This window comes from Lichtheimia ornata (genome assembly GCF_029851405.1).
Source record: "Lichtheimia ornata isolate CBS 291.66 chromosome Unknown scaffold00094, whole genome shotgun sequence".
NCBI classification, from domain to species: Eukaryota; Fungi; Mucoromycota; class Mucoromycetes; order Mucorales; family Lichtheimiaceae; genus Lichtheimia; species Lichtheimia ornata.
Genome location: NW_026695414.1, coordinates 91013 through 106235, shown reverse-complemented (window position 1 = coordinate 106235; position 15223 = coordinate 91013). Strand labels below are relative to the sequence as shown.

At 43.8% G+C, this 15223-nt stretch overlaps 3 protein-coding genes across 3 annotated transcripts; 1 reads left to right on the top strand and 2 right to left on the bottom strand.

The window, feature by feature from the left end:
• Positions 1-3134: 3134 nt before the first annotated feature.
• On the top strand, positions 3135-4594 carry O0I10_011600 (uncharacterized protein; the record flags this gene model as incomplete). Its single annotated transcript, XM_058491564.1, has 6 exons — positions 3135-3455; positions 3540-3782; positions 3849-3897; positions 3952-4076; positions 4172-4386; positions 4468-4594. 6 exons carry the CDS (start codon positions 3135-3137, stop codon positions 4592-4594), a joined length of 1080 nt encoding a protein of 359 aa, XP_058337708.1.
• A 287-nt stretch (positions 4595-4881) lies between these two features.
• Positions 4882-6424, bottom strand: O0I10_011599 (uncharacterized protein; the record flags this gene model as incomplete). Its single annotated transcript, XM_058491563.1, has 8 exons — positions 4882-4976; positions 5031-5249; positions 5313-5360; positions 5438-5513; positions 5574-5896; positions 5990-6141; positions 6198-6272; positions 6348-6424. 8 exons carry the CDS (start codon positions 6422-6424, stop codon positions 4882-4884), a joined length of 1065 nt encoding a protein of 354 aa, XP_058337707.1.
• Positions 6425-7105: 681 nt separating this feature from the next.
• Positions 7106-14087, bottom strand: O0I10_011598 (uncharacterized protein; the record flags this gene model as incomplete). The annotated part of the gene is made up of 10 exons (XM_058491562.1): positions 7106-10020; positions 10081-10347; positions 10402-10457; positions 10515-10696; positions 10760-10959; positions 11014-11961; positions 12020-12613; positions 12680-12906; positions 12966-13165; positions 13365-14087. 10 exons carry the CDS (start codon positions 14085-14087, stop codon positions 7106-7108), a joined length of 6312 nt encoding a protein of 2103 aa, XP_058337706.1.
• Between the last annotated feature and the right edge of the window lie 1136 nt (positions 14088-15223).

The window sequence follows — 15223 nt, the reverse complement described above, 5'->3', positions numbered from 1 at the left end:
ACCTTTATTATTCCATCTTCGAAGCAATAGTATGTAATCCACAAGCTAGCAACCTCCAACAAGCGTGTAATAAATAAACAATGCTTTATTTCATCTAGCTATCTTGCTACATTTCCACCACCATCCTCGTAGTTGTCCTCCGTCATCATTCGTACTCGTCCTCCGTCATCATTCCTACTCGTACTCGTCACCAGTCGTCAATCTCATCCGTCACACCAACTTTCAAAATACACAAGTTAAAGAGAATGGGATCTTGTAGGCATCCTTTTGAATCTCGTTGTCGTCATCATTGTCATTGTTGTAGATGGGGTGATCATCGTAATCGTCATTGTTGTGAATGCGGTAAAATATCGTGTTGGACCCCCTCTTCATTCAATGAAAAGTCGAAGAATAGCACATGGTGATGTGGATGTTTATAAAGCAAAGATGATAAAGGAGAGCAATACAAGTTGAATAAGGCAGGGATGAATCATCATATAAGAGTCAACAGGGATAACTGTGTCATTGTATTCTTGGCTGCTATCGCCATAAACATCCTTCATCCATGATTGCAAAATAGCTGCTGCATGCATTGACTCGCGTGTTCTGATTGTGATCAACCGCCCTTTGCCAAAGATAAAAGCCTTCTCAACAATCCCATCCAATCCACCATCATCCTCAGCCGTATCCACGTGATAGGATCCTGCTGACGACGCGCCGAGTAACCAAAGCAACATTCCAGGATTTGTTTCTCATCGCTGCACTTGATTGCATCCATCCATCATAAACATTTCAAGTCCAATATTGCTGCTGATCCTTCTCCATTGGTCAATCCCTTTTTTGGTCCTTTTCCATCGCAGCTCAACAAGATGAAGATTGCTTGTATTGCGGCGTATTGTTATGGCATCATCCATAGGAGTCCGTGCGTACTGAAGCAAGTTGCTCCACGTAAAAAAGCTGCCTCTATATACAATGGCTATCTGCTGTTCACGTGAAAAAAGGCTGCAAGACAAGACAAGTTGCTGCAAGTGAAGGATGCTGTTTGAGATCATCCTGATAGCAGCTGCTGGTACGTTTGCTCGTGGAAGAAGAGTGTGCAAGAGCGTGTGTTGTAGTAGAGCGACAAGGTTGTGAATGCTGTTTGAGACAATGGAGTAAAGACCCTGCTAATAGCAACTGTTGCAATGAATGCTGTCACCATTGGTCGTGGTATATGGGTGTAACAAGAGAAGGTGAAGTGTCAACAAACGCGTGTGTTGTAGAAGAGTGCGAGGAAGGTTGTGTATACGCCATGAACGAGCTATTCAGTTAAAGACAATCGGATCAAGGCAGTTGTAGGATTGACATGATGGGTTGAAGCGGAACAATCGGTCGAAGCTAGTAGTTGTGTTTGAATGAGCACTAGTTGAGAATGGGAGGAAGAGTCAAGAAGTACGTAGTGGGAGTGGAAGGAGTAAAAATTAAATAGGCAAGACATTGCCCTACAAATGCATGGACATTGTACATCAAACCTTGATATTGAGATTGCCCCTCTCGAACCTGAAACTTTCACACAAGGTGCTCTTGGACATGCTGATCATGCTGATCTAAAAAAGGCCTCTTGTTTCATTTGAATATTTGGAATGGGAGGGTATAATGTGGGGTTTACTACGGAGGTCGGAAATGGAGGTCAGCGCCAGATGATTGATTTTGGAACAGCATGAATAATCTTGGGATTCCCGATCTTGAACCTGACACGTGGTAAGAAGGTACGCTAGGACATTCTGATCAACTTCATTCATATAAAAGCCGTATTATTCATTATGAGAAGTTTGAATGGGATCGTCCAAATGCAGGAGGGGCCATGAATACGAGTAGTGTGTAGGTCCATACTCCCCGAGATTGCGCATCGCGAACTCGAAACTATCACACAAGATGCTCTCGGTCATGTTGATCAATTTCGTTCTCATGAAGCCTCCACGCTTGATTATGAAAATCTTGAATGGGAGGGTGTAATGCGGGAGATACTATGAACGGATGGGAACATGCAGCTTTTTACAGAGGTAGTCTACTTTTTGTAAATACGGATGGCGAAGGGTTGCAGGTTCCCGAAAAGATGAGTACTACGAGAATGGGTGATGTGGTTGTGTAAACATGTAAGCCTATTGTAAGATCATTGCTCCATACGTTGTAGTGTCAACCCATTCAACAAGAAATCAAATGTTTACGAGCATAGGGAACAACCCCGGTCGCTAGTCATTGTGTTCAACTAGTGAAAGTGTATACTAATATGATGCTCACGGTGGAAAGAGCATGGACTTTGGTCAGCTGATCCTAAACCCACCAATCCTTTTTCTTCAACAAAGGTGTATGGCATTATCATCAAGCATTCATGCGATGGAGCAATCTGCTTAAAGATGAGGCAGTGGCATGACTATCTACAAGCTTCAAGTGATCAAGTGCTTGGATCTTGGGGATCAACGGATGCTTTCTTGCCCACCCCAAGTAATGCTTTAGCGTACGTAACGGATCATTTCTCTTTTTGCTAATAATGAAACGCTAACCGGCTGCATCATTGTTTGATATGATGGCCAATCATAATTCAAAGAGAAACTTCATCTTGCTCATAATGAAAAGATCGCTAAACAAAAAACTCGGATGGCAGCAGATCGAATAATGTCATGCGATGTTATTTTTTATTTCAACCCATTGTCACTGTACCAAAGAATAAAAAAAGCCGAAACGCGAAGATTGGATGATGTGATTCGTTATTCTTATCCTTATCACAATGAAGATGTTGATATGCATAGGGTGCATGTTTATTTTCCTTTTGTATCAAAGCCCATCCATGTTTTCTCTTTCCACCGTGATTTCATGGTATGGTAAGTATGGAGTTTGGGATTGGGGAGAGGTGTGTGTGATAACAATGAAGGAAAGGAGATGATGGTTGTAGAAAGGTACATTGGGCGTTATGCCATTGCATACATGCATCGGAAAGACGGCCGTGGTTGATGGTTGTACAAGCTGCTGTTGGACTGTTTGCGGAAGAAAGAACATGGTTTCCAAACGCTTTGTTCTCGCCCTCTTTGTTTCTTTACCTTTTACTTGACATAGACCCTTCTTCATACACACACACACACACACACACACACACATTACTCTCTCACTCTTTCTCAATGGCACAAATTGGTAAATTGAGGAACCATTCAGGACTGCGATTGGATCTCAACTCGCGGCCAACGACACCTTGCAGCCTGGATGACGAAACAGGTGCACCTTCATTGAAACCATCGACTTCCACGGAAAGCAGCGGCAACTGGCGTGAGGATCTAGCTCGTATTGTCAGCCAAAATCGATCCCAAAGCAAGCTGGCACCCCAAAGCGACGAAGAACTTAAAGCAGACGACTTTGAAAACGTTCAAAAGTTGGGCGAAGGTGCTGCTGGTGTTGTATGGAAAGTGCGTTACAAGGCAACAGGGCTTGTTATGGCCAAAAAGGTATGCTTTTTTCTCTATCCATCCATGTATACATACGAGTGAAGGGAAGGGAAGATCACTGATCATGGTGTTATATATAAAAAGACAATTACAGTGGAAGCCGAACCACAGTTGCAGCGACAAATCCTTCGTGAGCTTTCGTTTCTAAAGACGTGTGAATCTCCTCATATTGTTTCATTTCATGGTGCCTTTCTCGATGATGGTGATACAACCATTGCTATTTGCATGGAGTATTGTGACGGTGGCAGCTTTGAAGACATTTACAAACGTGCACGCGATATGCATGGTGTGATCGGTGAAACGGTCTTGGCTAGACTCGCAGAATCGGTAAGTGAGATCACCACGTGTTTTGGTTATTTTTATCAGTGATTGACATTTATGTCTCTCTAATAGGTCTGTAAAGGTCTGATTTACTTGCATTCCAAGAATGTTATTCATAGAGGTGAGGAGGAGTGTTGTTTTCTTTTATCATCATCACGTTGACTCTTTTTTATAGATATCAAACCCTCGAATATCCTGATGACAAGGAAGGGTGAAATCAAATTATGTGATCTTGGCGTTTCGGGCGAGTTGATCAATTCAATGGCGGAAACATTTACTGGAACTCAGTATTACATGGCGGTAAGAATTAGGGAGAGATGGTGGGGGGAAGGTTTTCTCGCTCACCGCGTGCACGGCCTAATATGCGAGAGTAACACAAAATGACTTTTTTGTAGCCCGAGCGCATTCAGGGCGCCACTTACTCTGTCCAATCTGACATTTGGTCACTAGGCTTGACTATCATTGAAGTTGCTCAGAATCACCCTGCACTACCACCGCCAGGCCAACCTCATCTTTCAGTGTTTGAATTACTTGATTTCATCGTCAGCCAGCCCTTGCCAACTTTGGGTAATGATCGATCGGAAGAGTGTAGAGACTTTGTAGCCAAATGGTAAAGTGTTATTATTATTATTCGTGTCGGAGGCGAATTGAGGGGGGTGAAGGATTAAGACTCATGCTCTGTTTCCCCTAGCTTGATCAAGAAGCCCACCGACCGACCTGGACCCGAAGCCATGCTTGAACATGCCTTTATCAAGGAGCGTGCTGATCCTTCACAAGACTTGGCATCGTGGCTCAAGGAGGTGTGGAATTGGAAGTAATCGACAACATGGCTTGAACGTTTTCTTTGTTACCCTTTTGATAACTCTCTCTCTCTCTCTCTCTCTTTGCAACATCTCTCCTTGATCGTCGCTACAATCCATATCTATCATTGTGTTTATACCCGCATCGTGCCTCTTTTATTTTCATTCCAAATGGATCGCTTTTACATTATCTCACTATGAAGTCCCTATTTGTGTGTGTGGTGTGGTGTGGTGTTGTATATGTGTGTGTTGTAAATCTCTTCTCAATGACAGTTTTCGCATACGTATATATATTCATATCTGGCCTATGCATGCTTTGCTGGGTCTGGATTTACCGGATTAAGCAAGTGTGATCCTGTTCCTAAACGCATAACAGCTGAATCGGTGCATTTTTCTTTGTCTAAAAGTAGGACATGTCAGAATCAAAGAATCGAAAACATGAATGAGAACTTGCCATATCCATTCAAATAGGGTGATAGTATTTGATTTGGGCCTGAGGATTGCATAATGGGGGTTGTCGACGTAATGTGGGCTGATGGTGATGGTGATGGTATTGGTGGTGGTGGTGGTGGCGGGGCCATGGATATGCAAGGTTGGGTATGTGAAGATCCCCTCATGAAAACCTGCGTATACTCTTCAAGAGATCGAAATCGCATCTCCAATTCAACAAGTTCTAGAATGTTATATAAGAAAATCAGATCATCATCCATAGGTAATGATGGCAGCAATCACTCACTTTCCAAAGGGGATGCCATTGACACGTTATTGGGATAAGATTGGGTTGCTGTCGAAGTATCTAATATTACTTGTTTATATCATACATGAAAGAAAACAGAGATCTTTTTTGATGTAAGCACTTACTTGCAGAAGGAGAGGAGGAGGAGGATGGTGGTGGTGTCAATGATGCCCTTAGTATGCTAAGCATACTTGCAATGGCCTATACTTTCATATGAGCTTTTGGGTTTATTGGCTAGTAGTATCATTGTCAACTTTTTACCGTTTGTTGATTATGAACAATGTGTCCTATATGCGTGAGATCGTTACGCAAGTTTTGGTAGTTTTGAGCAATAAGGGCTACGCGTTGAGTCATATGCCGACACATGCGATCTGCTGGGTAACAGTGGTATTCGCTGGAAGAGTCCTCCAAGGCCGACACGTGCAATGGGGCCATGGTGCGCAATGAACGAACACTTTTACGCTTGATTTTGGCCAAGTCCTCCACTGATCCTCGTTTGAAATGGGGATGGCGAAACTCCCATGCATGGCTGTCTTGTCGTAATGTGGAATGAACAATATCGTTGACCTTGTTGAAGCCATACACTTTTTGCAGAAGATACAACTTTTGAGACCACGCACGCACGTAGTACACACACAGAGAGAGAGGGGGCTACTACCACTACTATTGCTACTTACTATTGAGCTGCCTTACGAAGCTTTGCCAATTGTTGTGCTTGAAATAACGCGGCAACACATGTTGAGAAAACTTGGATGGATTGGAGATGTGGATAATGTCACCCGTATCACACCATGAGATTAGATTCTGCACGTCTGGATCATGCAGCATACTATGGTTGTTTGGATTAGAAACTTCCCTTTTGTCGATCCTCCATTATACAAGTACCTGTAAAGTTTACTCACAAACACTGCATGTGTCTTTGGATGTGTTGGCGTTGGTGAATGATTCTCCTCACTTTCTCTAATAAAGCATACACGTTATGTGAATCATCGGCTGGCAACATACACTATAAAGATGGACATGGCCAATACATACTCGTATTCTTCTGAATTGCTGCTGTCATGCTTTACGTCGACTTTGGGGGGAACAAGAGATGATGCTGGATTCATCATAACAGCAGAAGCAGCAGCAGTAGGGAATCTGACACCTTTTCAAGACGCGCTGCTAGTTTCTTGTATTAGCTCGTTTGATGATAGCTGTGCGTGATAACCAATCGCGAAAATGACAGCAAAAAGTCTTTAGCACCTATTGTGTGTTTGTGTTTTCTCGTGTCAGTGAGAACGGTAAAATAAAGTGGGAAGAAAAACGGGCTGGGAATGGGGGCAGGGAATGTGGTAAAGTGATACCGAAAACCAATGGCTTTGATAAGATGGCTTCATATAGTAATAGGGGTTGCCGATATAGTAATCGGTACCAATTTTCAAGAGAGAGTATAATCCAAAGAAGGGGTCGGTGGTCATCAAGGGGGATACGTGCGTGCTTCTTTCACGTTAGACTACAGCAAGGAATATGACGCAATGTTTGTCCTACTATATTATGTCATTCTTTTCAATAAATGTTTTTCCTTTCTTTTGCTCGTGAAAAAGCTCAACTATGTATATCAAATCGAGATACGTCGTAGGAGATCAATTATATTTCCATTTTTGAACCAAACTGGGTAATGAGAGAGAGAGAGAGACTAAAAGTTGTACTATGTATAAAGGTAGAAAACAGGAGGAAGAGTGTGTGTGTGTGTGAGTGAGAGAATGTGCGTGAGACAAAAAGAAAACAATAAATGATAAGGTGTTGTTGTTTTATGAGGGTGGTGATGCACGTTCGACATAGTTACTTGGGAAGACACCTTGCATTGGACCATGCTCGCCATTATCCTTGTAACCCATCCACCAAATATCATCGCTTCTATCCACCACGATAATGGGATCACCCTTGTCGAATCCAAGTTCACCATGTTCACGTGCATTAAAATCAAACTTTGCATAGTAAAGATGTGGATGGTCTTCAGTAGATGGCAGGTCGTCACGATTGTTCAAAGCAGCAGCTTCCATGGCTGCTACAAAGTCCTTGTGATATTGTTTACCATTGGGGGCCTCTTTGGTGCCAGCCAAAGCAGGATCACGCGATGAGAAATAATCTTGTACCATTCGCTTGGATGCAGCACGTCCATCTAATGCTGCTGCAGCACCCAAAGAATTCTTTCTTCCTTGACTTGCCATATCGTCATCATCACGCCCATCACCATCATTGCTGCTGTTTTCGGTATCATCATCATCGTCGTCGTCGTCGTCGTTCACTTGACGATGTGCTTGTGTTACAGTCACTGTAGCAGCCGATGCTCCAATAATTTGTGGCGCATGTCCTCGTTCAATAGGTGATGCTGCATGTGTCTCTTTCCATCGTACGGATGGATCATCAGGTGTACCAAGTGGTGATGACATTGGATGGCTAGGTGCACTGAAGACCAAATTGGTATCAATCGGTGGTAGAGAAGGCGTTTCAGACCATCGGAAAGAACTTGTTTTGAATAAGCTGCTCTCAATGTCACGTTTACCACCATCCTCTTTTTCTTCATCAGTGGTCACACTCTTTGCAGGCTCTGGTTGTTGTGATGATGATGGTTGCATAGCTGTCAATGCTGGTTGATATGTGGTTGATGGCATCATTGCTTCTGAATAGGGTTGTGATGATGCGTGTTGTGCAACAGCAGCTGTTGATTGTGGTTGAGATGGTGATGAGTGCATAGCTGATGCTGATGCTGCTGCTACTGCTGCTGAGGATGAAGATGCAAGAGCAGCTGTTTCTGATAGCATGTCCTTGGTGTTGTAGCTTGGGTATGGTGGGTCATTGCTGCTGTTATTAGCTTCAACATGGGATAAAGGTCGCTCATTTGTAACAACGCCGCTGTATTTGTCATTGGACTCATTTTCAGAGACATCGGATACCGTCAATGATGCAAGATCAAGACCCGATTCGTATTGACGAGGTATTGAGCGAGGATGATCCATGCTTGATTCACTTGAGGGTCGTAGCATATCTCGTGATTGATGCGATGCTGATGTTGTTGTTGTTGCCACTGCTGCAGCTGCTGCTGTTGCTGCTACACCTGTTGCCATGGTTCCTGATGCAGGCATTGCTAATGAGGATGATGTATTATCCTTTGTGATAATAGCCGTTGCCTTTGCCGAATCAACATTGGGTGCTGTAGTCCATCGTACAATATCGGGATCAGATGAGAAATCAGTCATGGAAGGGCGCGTTGAAGAAGTAGCAAAGAGATCGTTGTTGTTGCTAACACCACCAAATTCAGGTGTAGGTCCAAATGATGCATCCGAATACATGGATACGGCTGTCACAGGACGAAGCATTGCCACGCCTTGATCTTCATGGGTTGTGTAATTGGTCCATCGAACATTGGATGCTTCATGTTCACCAGCAATGGATCGTGTATGATCATTGTTGTTTTCACGTCCAATCACAGGGGCCATCACCATAGCAGCACCAATAGCACCACTAGCATCTTCGGTATTGGTCCATCGTACATTGGAAGAAGAAGCAGGTTGGCCATCATTGGTGACAAGCATGGAAGAGGTTGAATACATTGAAACAGGTCCAACAGTTGCTGTTGTTGGTCCATCTAATGCTGGAACATTGGTCCAACGCACTGCAGCGGGATTACTCTCATCAGGGGTCGTTGCTGAGGGAACCGGAGATGTTGACATCATGGATACAGGACCCACAGTAGCCGTTGCCATGTTATCACCACCAGATGGCACATTTGTCCATCGTACAGCACCTGCACCTTCGCCCGTCAATGTAGATGATGGGGCTGCCGATGGTACTTGTGAAGGAACAGGAGATGGTGCCAATGTTGATAAGGGATCAGGGATAATAGTTGCTGAAGTGGCTTCTGCTGTAGGTGCATTTGTCCATCGTACATTGGAAGAGGCTGCTACAGGTTCAGGTGCCAAGTTGCCAAGATACATTGAATCTTGACCTCCATTGGTGATCGTTCTTGAAGCATAATTGCTATTGCTGTTGTTGGCTTTTGCTGCATCCGACCAATCGTTGCTCACAGCTAATCCAACAGCAGAAGCACGGAAGGGATTGTATGATTGTCGATTACCAGAAAGCGCACTTGCAGTAACGGCAGCACCAGCAAGACCACCAGCACTTGATGGAGCAATATAAGGTGCATTATTGGACATGTCTCTTGTAACGTTATCAGCTGATCTTGATTGCGCACCCAAGTTGGAAAGGGTTTCATGTGGTCTTTCATCTCTGGTAGCCGCTGCTGCTGCTGCTCCTGCTGCTGTTGCTGTTGCTGCTGTAGCAGCTGCTACGCCTGTAGTAAAGCCTCCCATGGCACCTGTACCACCTTTAAGGCCATTGTTTGTCTCCGTCATTTCAGGAACCTTATCCTTTCCAATTGAGTACATCTCGCCACCACCGGCAATTGTGGTATCATCGGAAATGCCTTTTTTGGGATCGTACATGAGACCAGCTGCACCAGCATTGTTAATCATTGCAAGGACTGATTCAGGACGTTGAGGAGGTTTGCCATAATAAGAAGCGGGATTGCCGGCGGGATTGACCTTGGCTTCCTTTCTTCGTTTGGCATATAGAATGCATAATCCACAAAGCACAATCAAAAAGACGATTCCCAATGCTCCCGCAACTGAGACCAGGACAACAATAGGAGCAGGAAGATAATCTAACATGATACATGTTAATTTGTTGACCTTGGCGCCTTTATTCCCCCCATCCCACTTACCAGGCCGAGTAAGATCCACATCATAGGACTTGAAAAAGACATTGCTTAACGTATTGGTAGCTCCATTATCCGAGGATACTGAAAGATAGGGAATCCAAGCCGATCCATTGTACAATGCACTGCTTAGATTTCCATAACCACCAAGGTTGAGGAAGCCTGCTGCAAGCAAAACGGTCTTGTCATTTCCAAATAAATCTGATTGACCCGATTCCTTCAAGGGCAAAACAGTGACTTGTCGAATAAAACTTCCAGAGCCAAGTTCATCATCTTATTTCAACCGGTTAGCATGATATCATGTTGCCAAACAATCTTCATCCTTACCAGGAGTAACAAAGCCTTGGCCATCCCATACTCGAAGATATGCATTGTTGTCTTTCCTATTCGCTCATCAGCATGATAGTTTTCAAATACGGGTGAAGTGAGCATGTACTTACAGGCCACTGATGAATGCCTTTTGTGTTCCACTATCATAGGATACTGCTGTCGTATTACCAGGAAGGCCTGAATCGGTCATATCGGTGGTTACAGGACTCCAGCCCTTAGTGTCATAGTCGTATTGAGCCAAAGGGATTGTTGAGCCATCTAATTCCAGGTTTCCAGCGACAAGAAGCTTGGTCTATTATTATTTCACATAGCGTCAGTACCATGCAACCCATCATGCACCTTTATCTTCTTTTACCTCTGTCAAAGCAAAGTCCAATGCGTCTCCTGAGATACCTTTATCACCAAGGTTGTTCCATTGATGATTGGTAGGATTCAACGTACAAACAGCAGCACATGAGAGTGATCCGGCTGTTGAAAAGTTGCCTGCAATAAGCATTACATTCTCTTGTGGGTGGTAATGGATCGCATTCACTTGGGCAGGAGATTTATCAGCGGCTTTTTAAAGAGAAAGTTAGCTTTCAAATCCCTTGTGAAATGTTGTCAACTTACTATGTAATTCAGGAACGGGGACAAACGTCTTGTTGACCAAATCATAGATGGCAATACCGCTTGTGTTGGTAGCGCTGAAAGATCCTCCAATGTACAAATAACCTCCATTGACAGCCATAGTGGATATAGGGCCGTTCCATTGTGCGCCAATGCCTGACCACGAGTCGTTGGCGTAAAGAGCTACATTTTCAATGTTGTCCTCCAATTGGAATTCGCCACCAAGTATCATGGTTGTCGTATTGCCATGCTTTGTGTCGCTCCAATAAGCACCAGCAGTGATGGACAATAACTTGCTGCCATCGGGGTAAACGGGTAAAGACGACAATGCATCATGCTGATCCAAAAACGAGAATCCACGTGATTGATACGTTTGAGCTGCTTTCAGGTTTCCAGCATAGACGGTGGATGGGAGAGAATTATTATCCATATGGAATACTCCATAAACAGCACCCGATAAGTACTCCTTGTCATGAACCCAAGTATGATTCGAAACACTCCACCATGCATTGCCACTTGTTGTGTTGAAGGTGGTAGTCACTTTGGGATCATTGAAAGCGCCCGTATGATTTCCAGATGCAATAATGAACTTGGAATCCGCTGAAAAATGCATCGCTTCAACAGGACCATTGACACCTCCACTCAAAGCATCCCATGTATCTTGTCCAATAGAGTATCGAGCAATGTTGTTCATGCCATCGCTCTTTCCATTAGCAAGGCCAGAAAAGGAACCACCCACGTAAAGATGTGAATCGTCACGTAAAAATGACATGACAGGACCATTCACACCTGCATTGTTGAGACCAACCAGTTTCTTGGTGGCAAAGTCATAACGCACAATGTTTTGATAGGTCGCATTGGATCCTGCTGGAGACGAGAACTTTCCACCGATATAAACATTGCCATCTGTTGCATCAAGTGCCTTGACTTCTGATCCATAAGGAATATTATCTTTGTGAAAAAGAGTGTGAGAAATGAGAGTTTGCAACATCCATGGTGATTATCTTACCTTGAAGAGGGCCATAGGAGCCTGACAATGTGGCGTTGGTCTTAATTTGAGCATTATCAGGTGTGAATTCAAGCATGCTGGTCAACGTTGTATTGGATGCTTGCTTAATAAATTGAACAGCTTGAAGATCAATGGTGACATTGTTGCTGGTGGCGGTTGCATTGTGTGCGACTTTGACAGTGACATAGGGTTGAAAATCGACCGTGGTAGCCGAAATCTCTCCCGAGTAGACGAGGAATGTGTTGTCGTTTTTGCTGTTGAGATCCACCGTTTTCATTGTTGATGGACCCCCTTCCAAAGCATACGTCGTGACATCCACTTGCGTACGTCCTGAGCAACTATTTCCACATGCTGGTGCATAAAGATACACCTCATAAGTACCCGCTTCGGGAAGATAAGGGATGAAGTCGACAGCTGCTTTGGACGAAGCCATTTGTGATTGGGACATGGTGGTGGCAAGCGTGTAGACGTAGGAATTGTCGAAAAGACCTGAGCGCCATGAACCCGTAGTCTTCACATGGGATCGTTGAGTATAATCCATCGAGGATACACATGCTTTTCCATTCAATGAATCGACAGCGTAAACGAAAATCTCTGATAAAAAGAAGATGGATGAATGAATACCTTGCTTTTGCATGGGGGGACACACGATCCTCTTACCTGACATGAAGATTTCAACAGCACTTAATCCAGCTCCTTGACCATACCACGATGAAATTTCAATCCGAATACCCGAGGATAAGGTTGAATCACCCACTTGGAAATCTTGATACTCAATGGAGACGTCATCGGATAATGAACAATCGGTCGAGCACGTGGTAAGTTTCTTTGTCACAGGATCAATGTATGTCAAGTTGAAGGGCACATTGTTGGGTATAGAGATAACCCTATAATATAAAAGAAAAGGGCTTTAGAATGGATTCGTAGTAGTAGATGCTACACTTACGAAAAGTTCTTTGTGCCTCTGCCATCAAGATGCGTATTACCCAAGCGAATCAAAGAAGGAGTAACTGAATAAGGAAACGAGGCCTCCCACGTGCCTTTCATGTCATCGAGTACAAGCCAGGGCGTTTGATCCAAGGTTTCAGGGCAAACGGCGTTTTGGGGATCATTGTTCTCAGTGCCCGAATTGGTCGCCGTGATTTTCTGTAGGGTGAGGAAATTGACACATGAGTTTCAAGATGTACGGCATAATAGAAAGAGGGAGGAGGAAGAAGAATAAAGAAAGGAGGAGGAGGAGAAGTGGAGGAAGGAAGGGGGGAGAGAGAGATGATGATGATCAAAGCAGGAGATGAGGAATGAAATTACACGACAAAAAAGGCAATAATAAGGAATAAATACTTACAGCGGGTGATGCTAGGCTGACTGGTTGACTTGCAGGAGCATAATACATTTGCCCATCAGCTGAAGTATCAAATTGGCCTCCAAAATAGACGATCCCCGTATTCTCGTGTTTGGTGATTGTTGTAACGGGTCGATTGAAACCTTTCCATGGCAACCCATGCCAAGTGTTATTGAGCCATGCAGCTGTACCACCACCGAAATAAGCGAGCGATTCAGCGTATTGAGGTGCATCAGCAACCGGTGCAAGAAATGAACCGCCAACATACACCGTACGTGATTTGTTGTCGCAATAAAGAGTATAAACAGCGCCATCAAGGCCATTGGCAAGTGCTGAAACCGTTCCTGTGCTGAGATCAATCACGGCAATATTGGATGCATTCAATGAGCCAAGCTGCATGAACTCGCCTCCAACATAGAGATCGTATCCGTTGTCCTTTGCCATGGTGCATGTTGCATAGATCGATCCATGAGTAGAAGTAGATGCAAGTAGCTCGAATGTTTGATTGCTGAAAGAGACGATAGACGCGGTAGAATGTGGTAATTCAGTCAATTGTCGAGTATCTGTATACAGCGATATGCCTCGATAGGGTCCTGCAATCCCTATTTGTTGCAACTGCTCGAGATCAATGACTGGATGTTGAATAAAAGTCGCATGTGCCGTATGTTGTTGTGGTTGTGTAAGCGTTAGCAGCGTCAAGGTCCATAGACAAACGCGCCAGATCATGCTGATCGTTTGATAATTAGGGCAAGGAAACCGACGAGATGCTGGTTGCAATGGGTTGTGCGAGTGGCAGTTGAAGTATAAGATTAAGGAGAAGTGTAATAGTAAAGAAAAAGTATCGAGAGCTTATGACTTCTTCAGGAGATGGTGGATCCCGATCTAGCAAAGACGAGCCATATGTTGGTTGACAAGGAATGCTGAAACTGAATGGAATAAGCCTGCCAGCAATTGGCGATTCGAAATGAAGGGAAAGGGCTGACTTGGTTGCAAGTGTGAAAAGGAAGGGCGCAAACAGCAATAACACGGAGCAAGACCAAAAAAAGTGGATCTCGAAAAAGAGCAACATACCACATGGTAACGGGACACTTTGGCCAATGGTTACACCAGCTTTAATGAACAGCTTTGCTTGTTCCTCAACGCGTAAAAGGCTCTTTCTTTCTTACCTCTGCTACAAGTTCCCCCGCATATGTCACCTAATTGGCTTGGTTTAATAAAGATGTATAGCTTGGTGTGTATGATGAATTACTGAATTACCTTTATTCCATCATGATTCTATATAATGTAGAAGCGTGCCAATAATAGTAGTAGGGCGGCGATACAAGAACGATGCATGTCATTTCTGATGCCGTATCTAAATGACAACGTGCTTCGAGCACGTAACATCATGCTATTCATTCTTTTAGCTCTCTTTACTGGATAATCCTCTTTAAGATCATGCTCTTTCATCAAGCAGCTTCGTGTCATTGGCACGAGGTACACTCGCCTTTGCCCTTAAACACCGCACCATCATCAAGTGTCCTTTTCTTTTGCAACCCTACTATACAAGTGATACTACCTTCCTTGCTATCAAATGCCTTTATCCATAGCTATCGCTTTTTCTACCCTATTGAAATCACCTTGCATTGCTTTGTGTGACTCTAAATTAAACTTTAACGGAGATTCCAATTTTCATTTGACGCATTCGAGAAAACGTATCATGTGCATTACGGTCTCATTTGCATCAATTGGGAGAACGGATTACACTTTTTGATGGCTCCATACAAATCCCAGTCATTTGGTAAGCTCTTAATCTAGACAATACACATTTTGATCTTTCAAACATGGCTTCATCTGTCAATACAACATCCTTTTATTCTTGA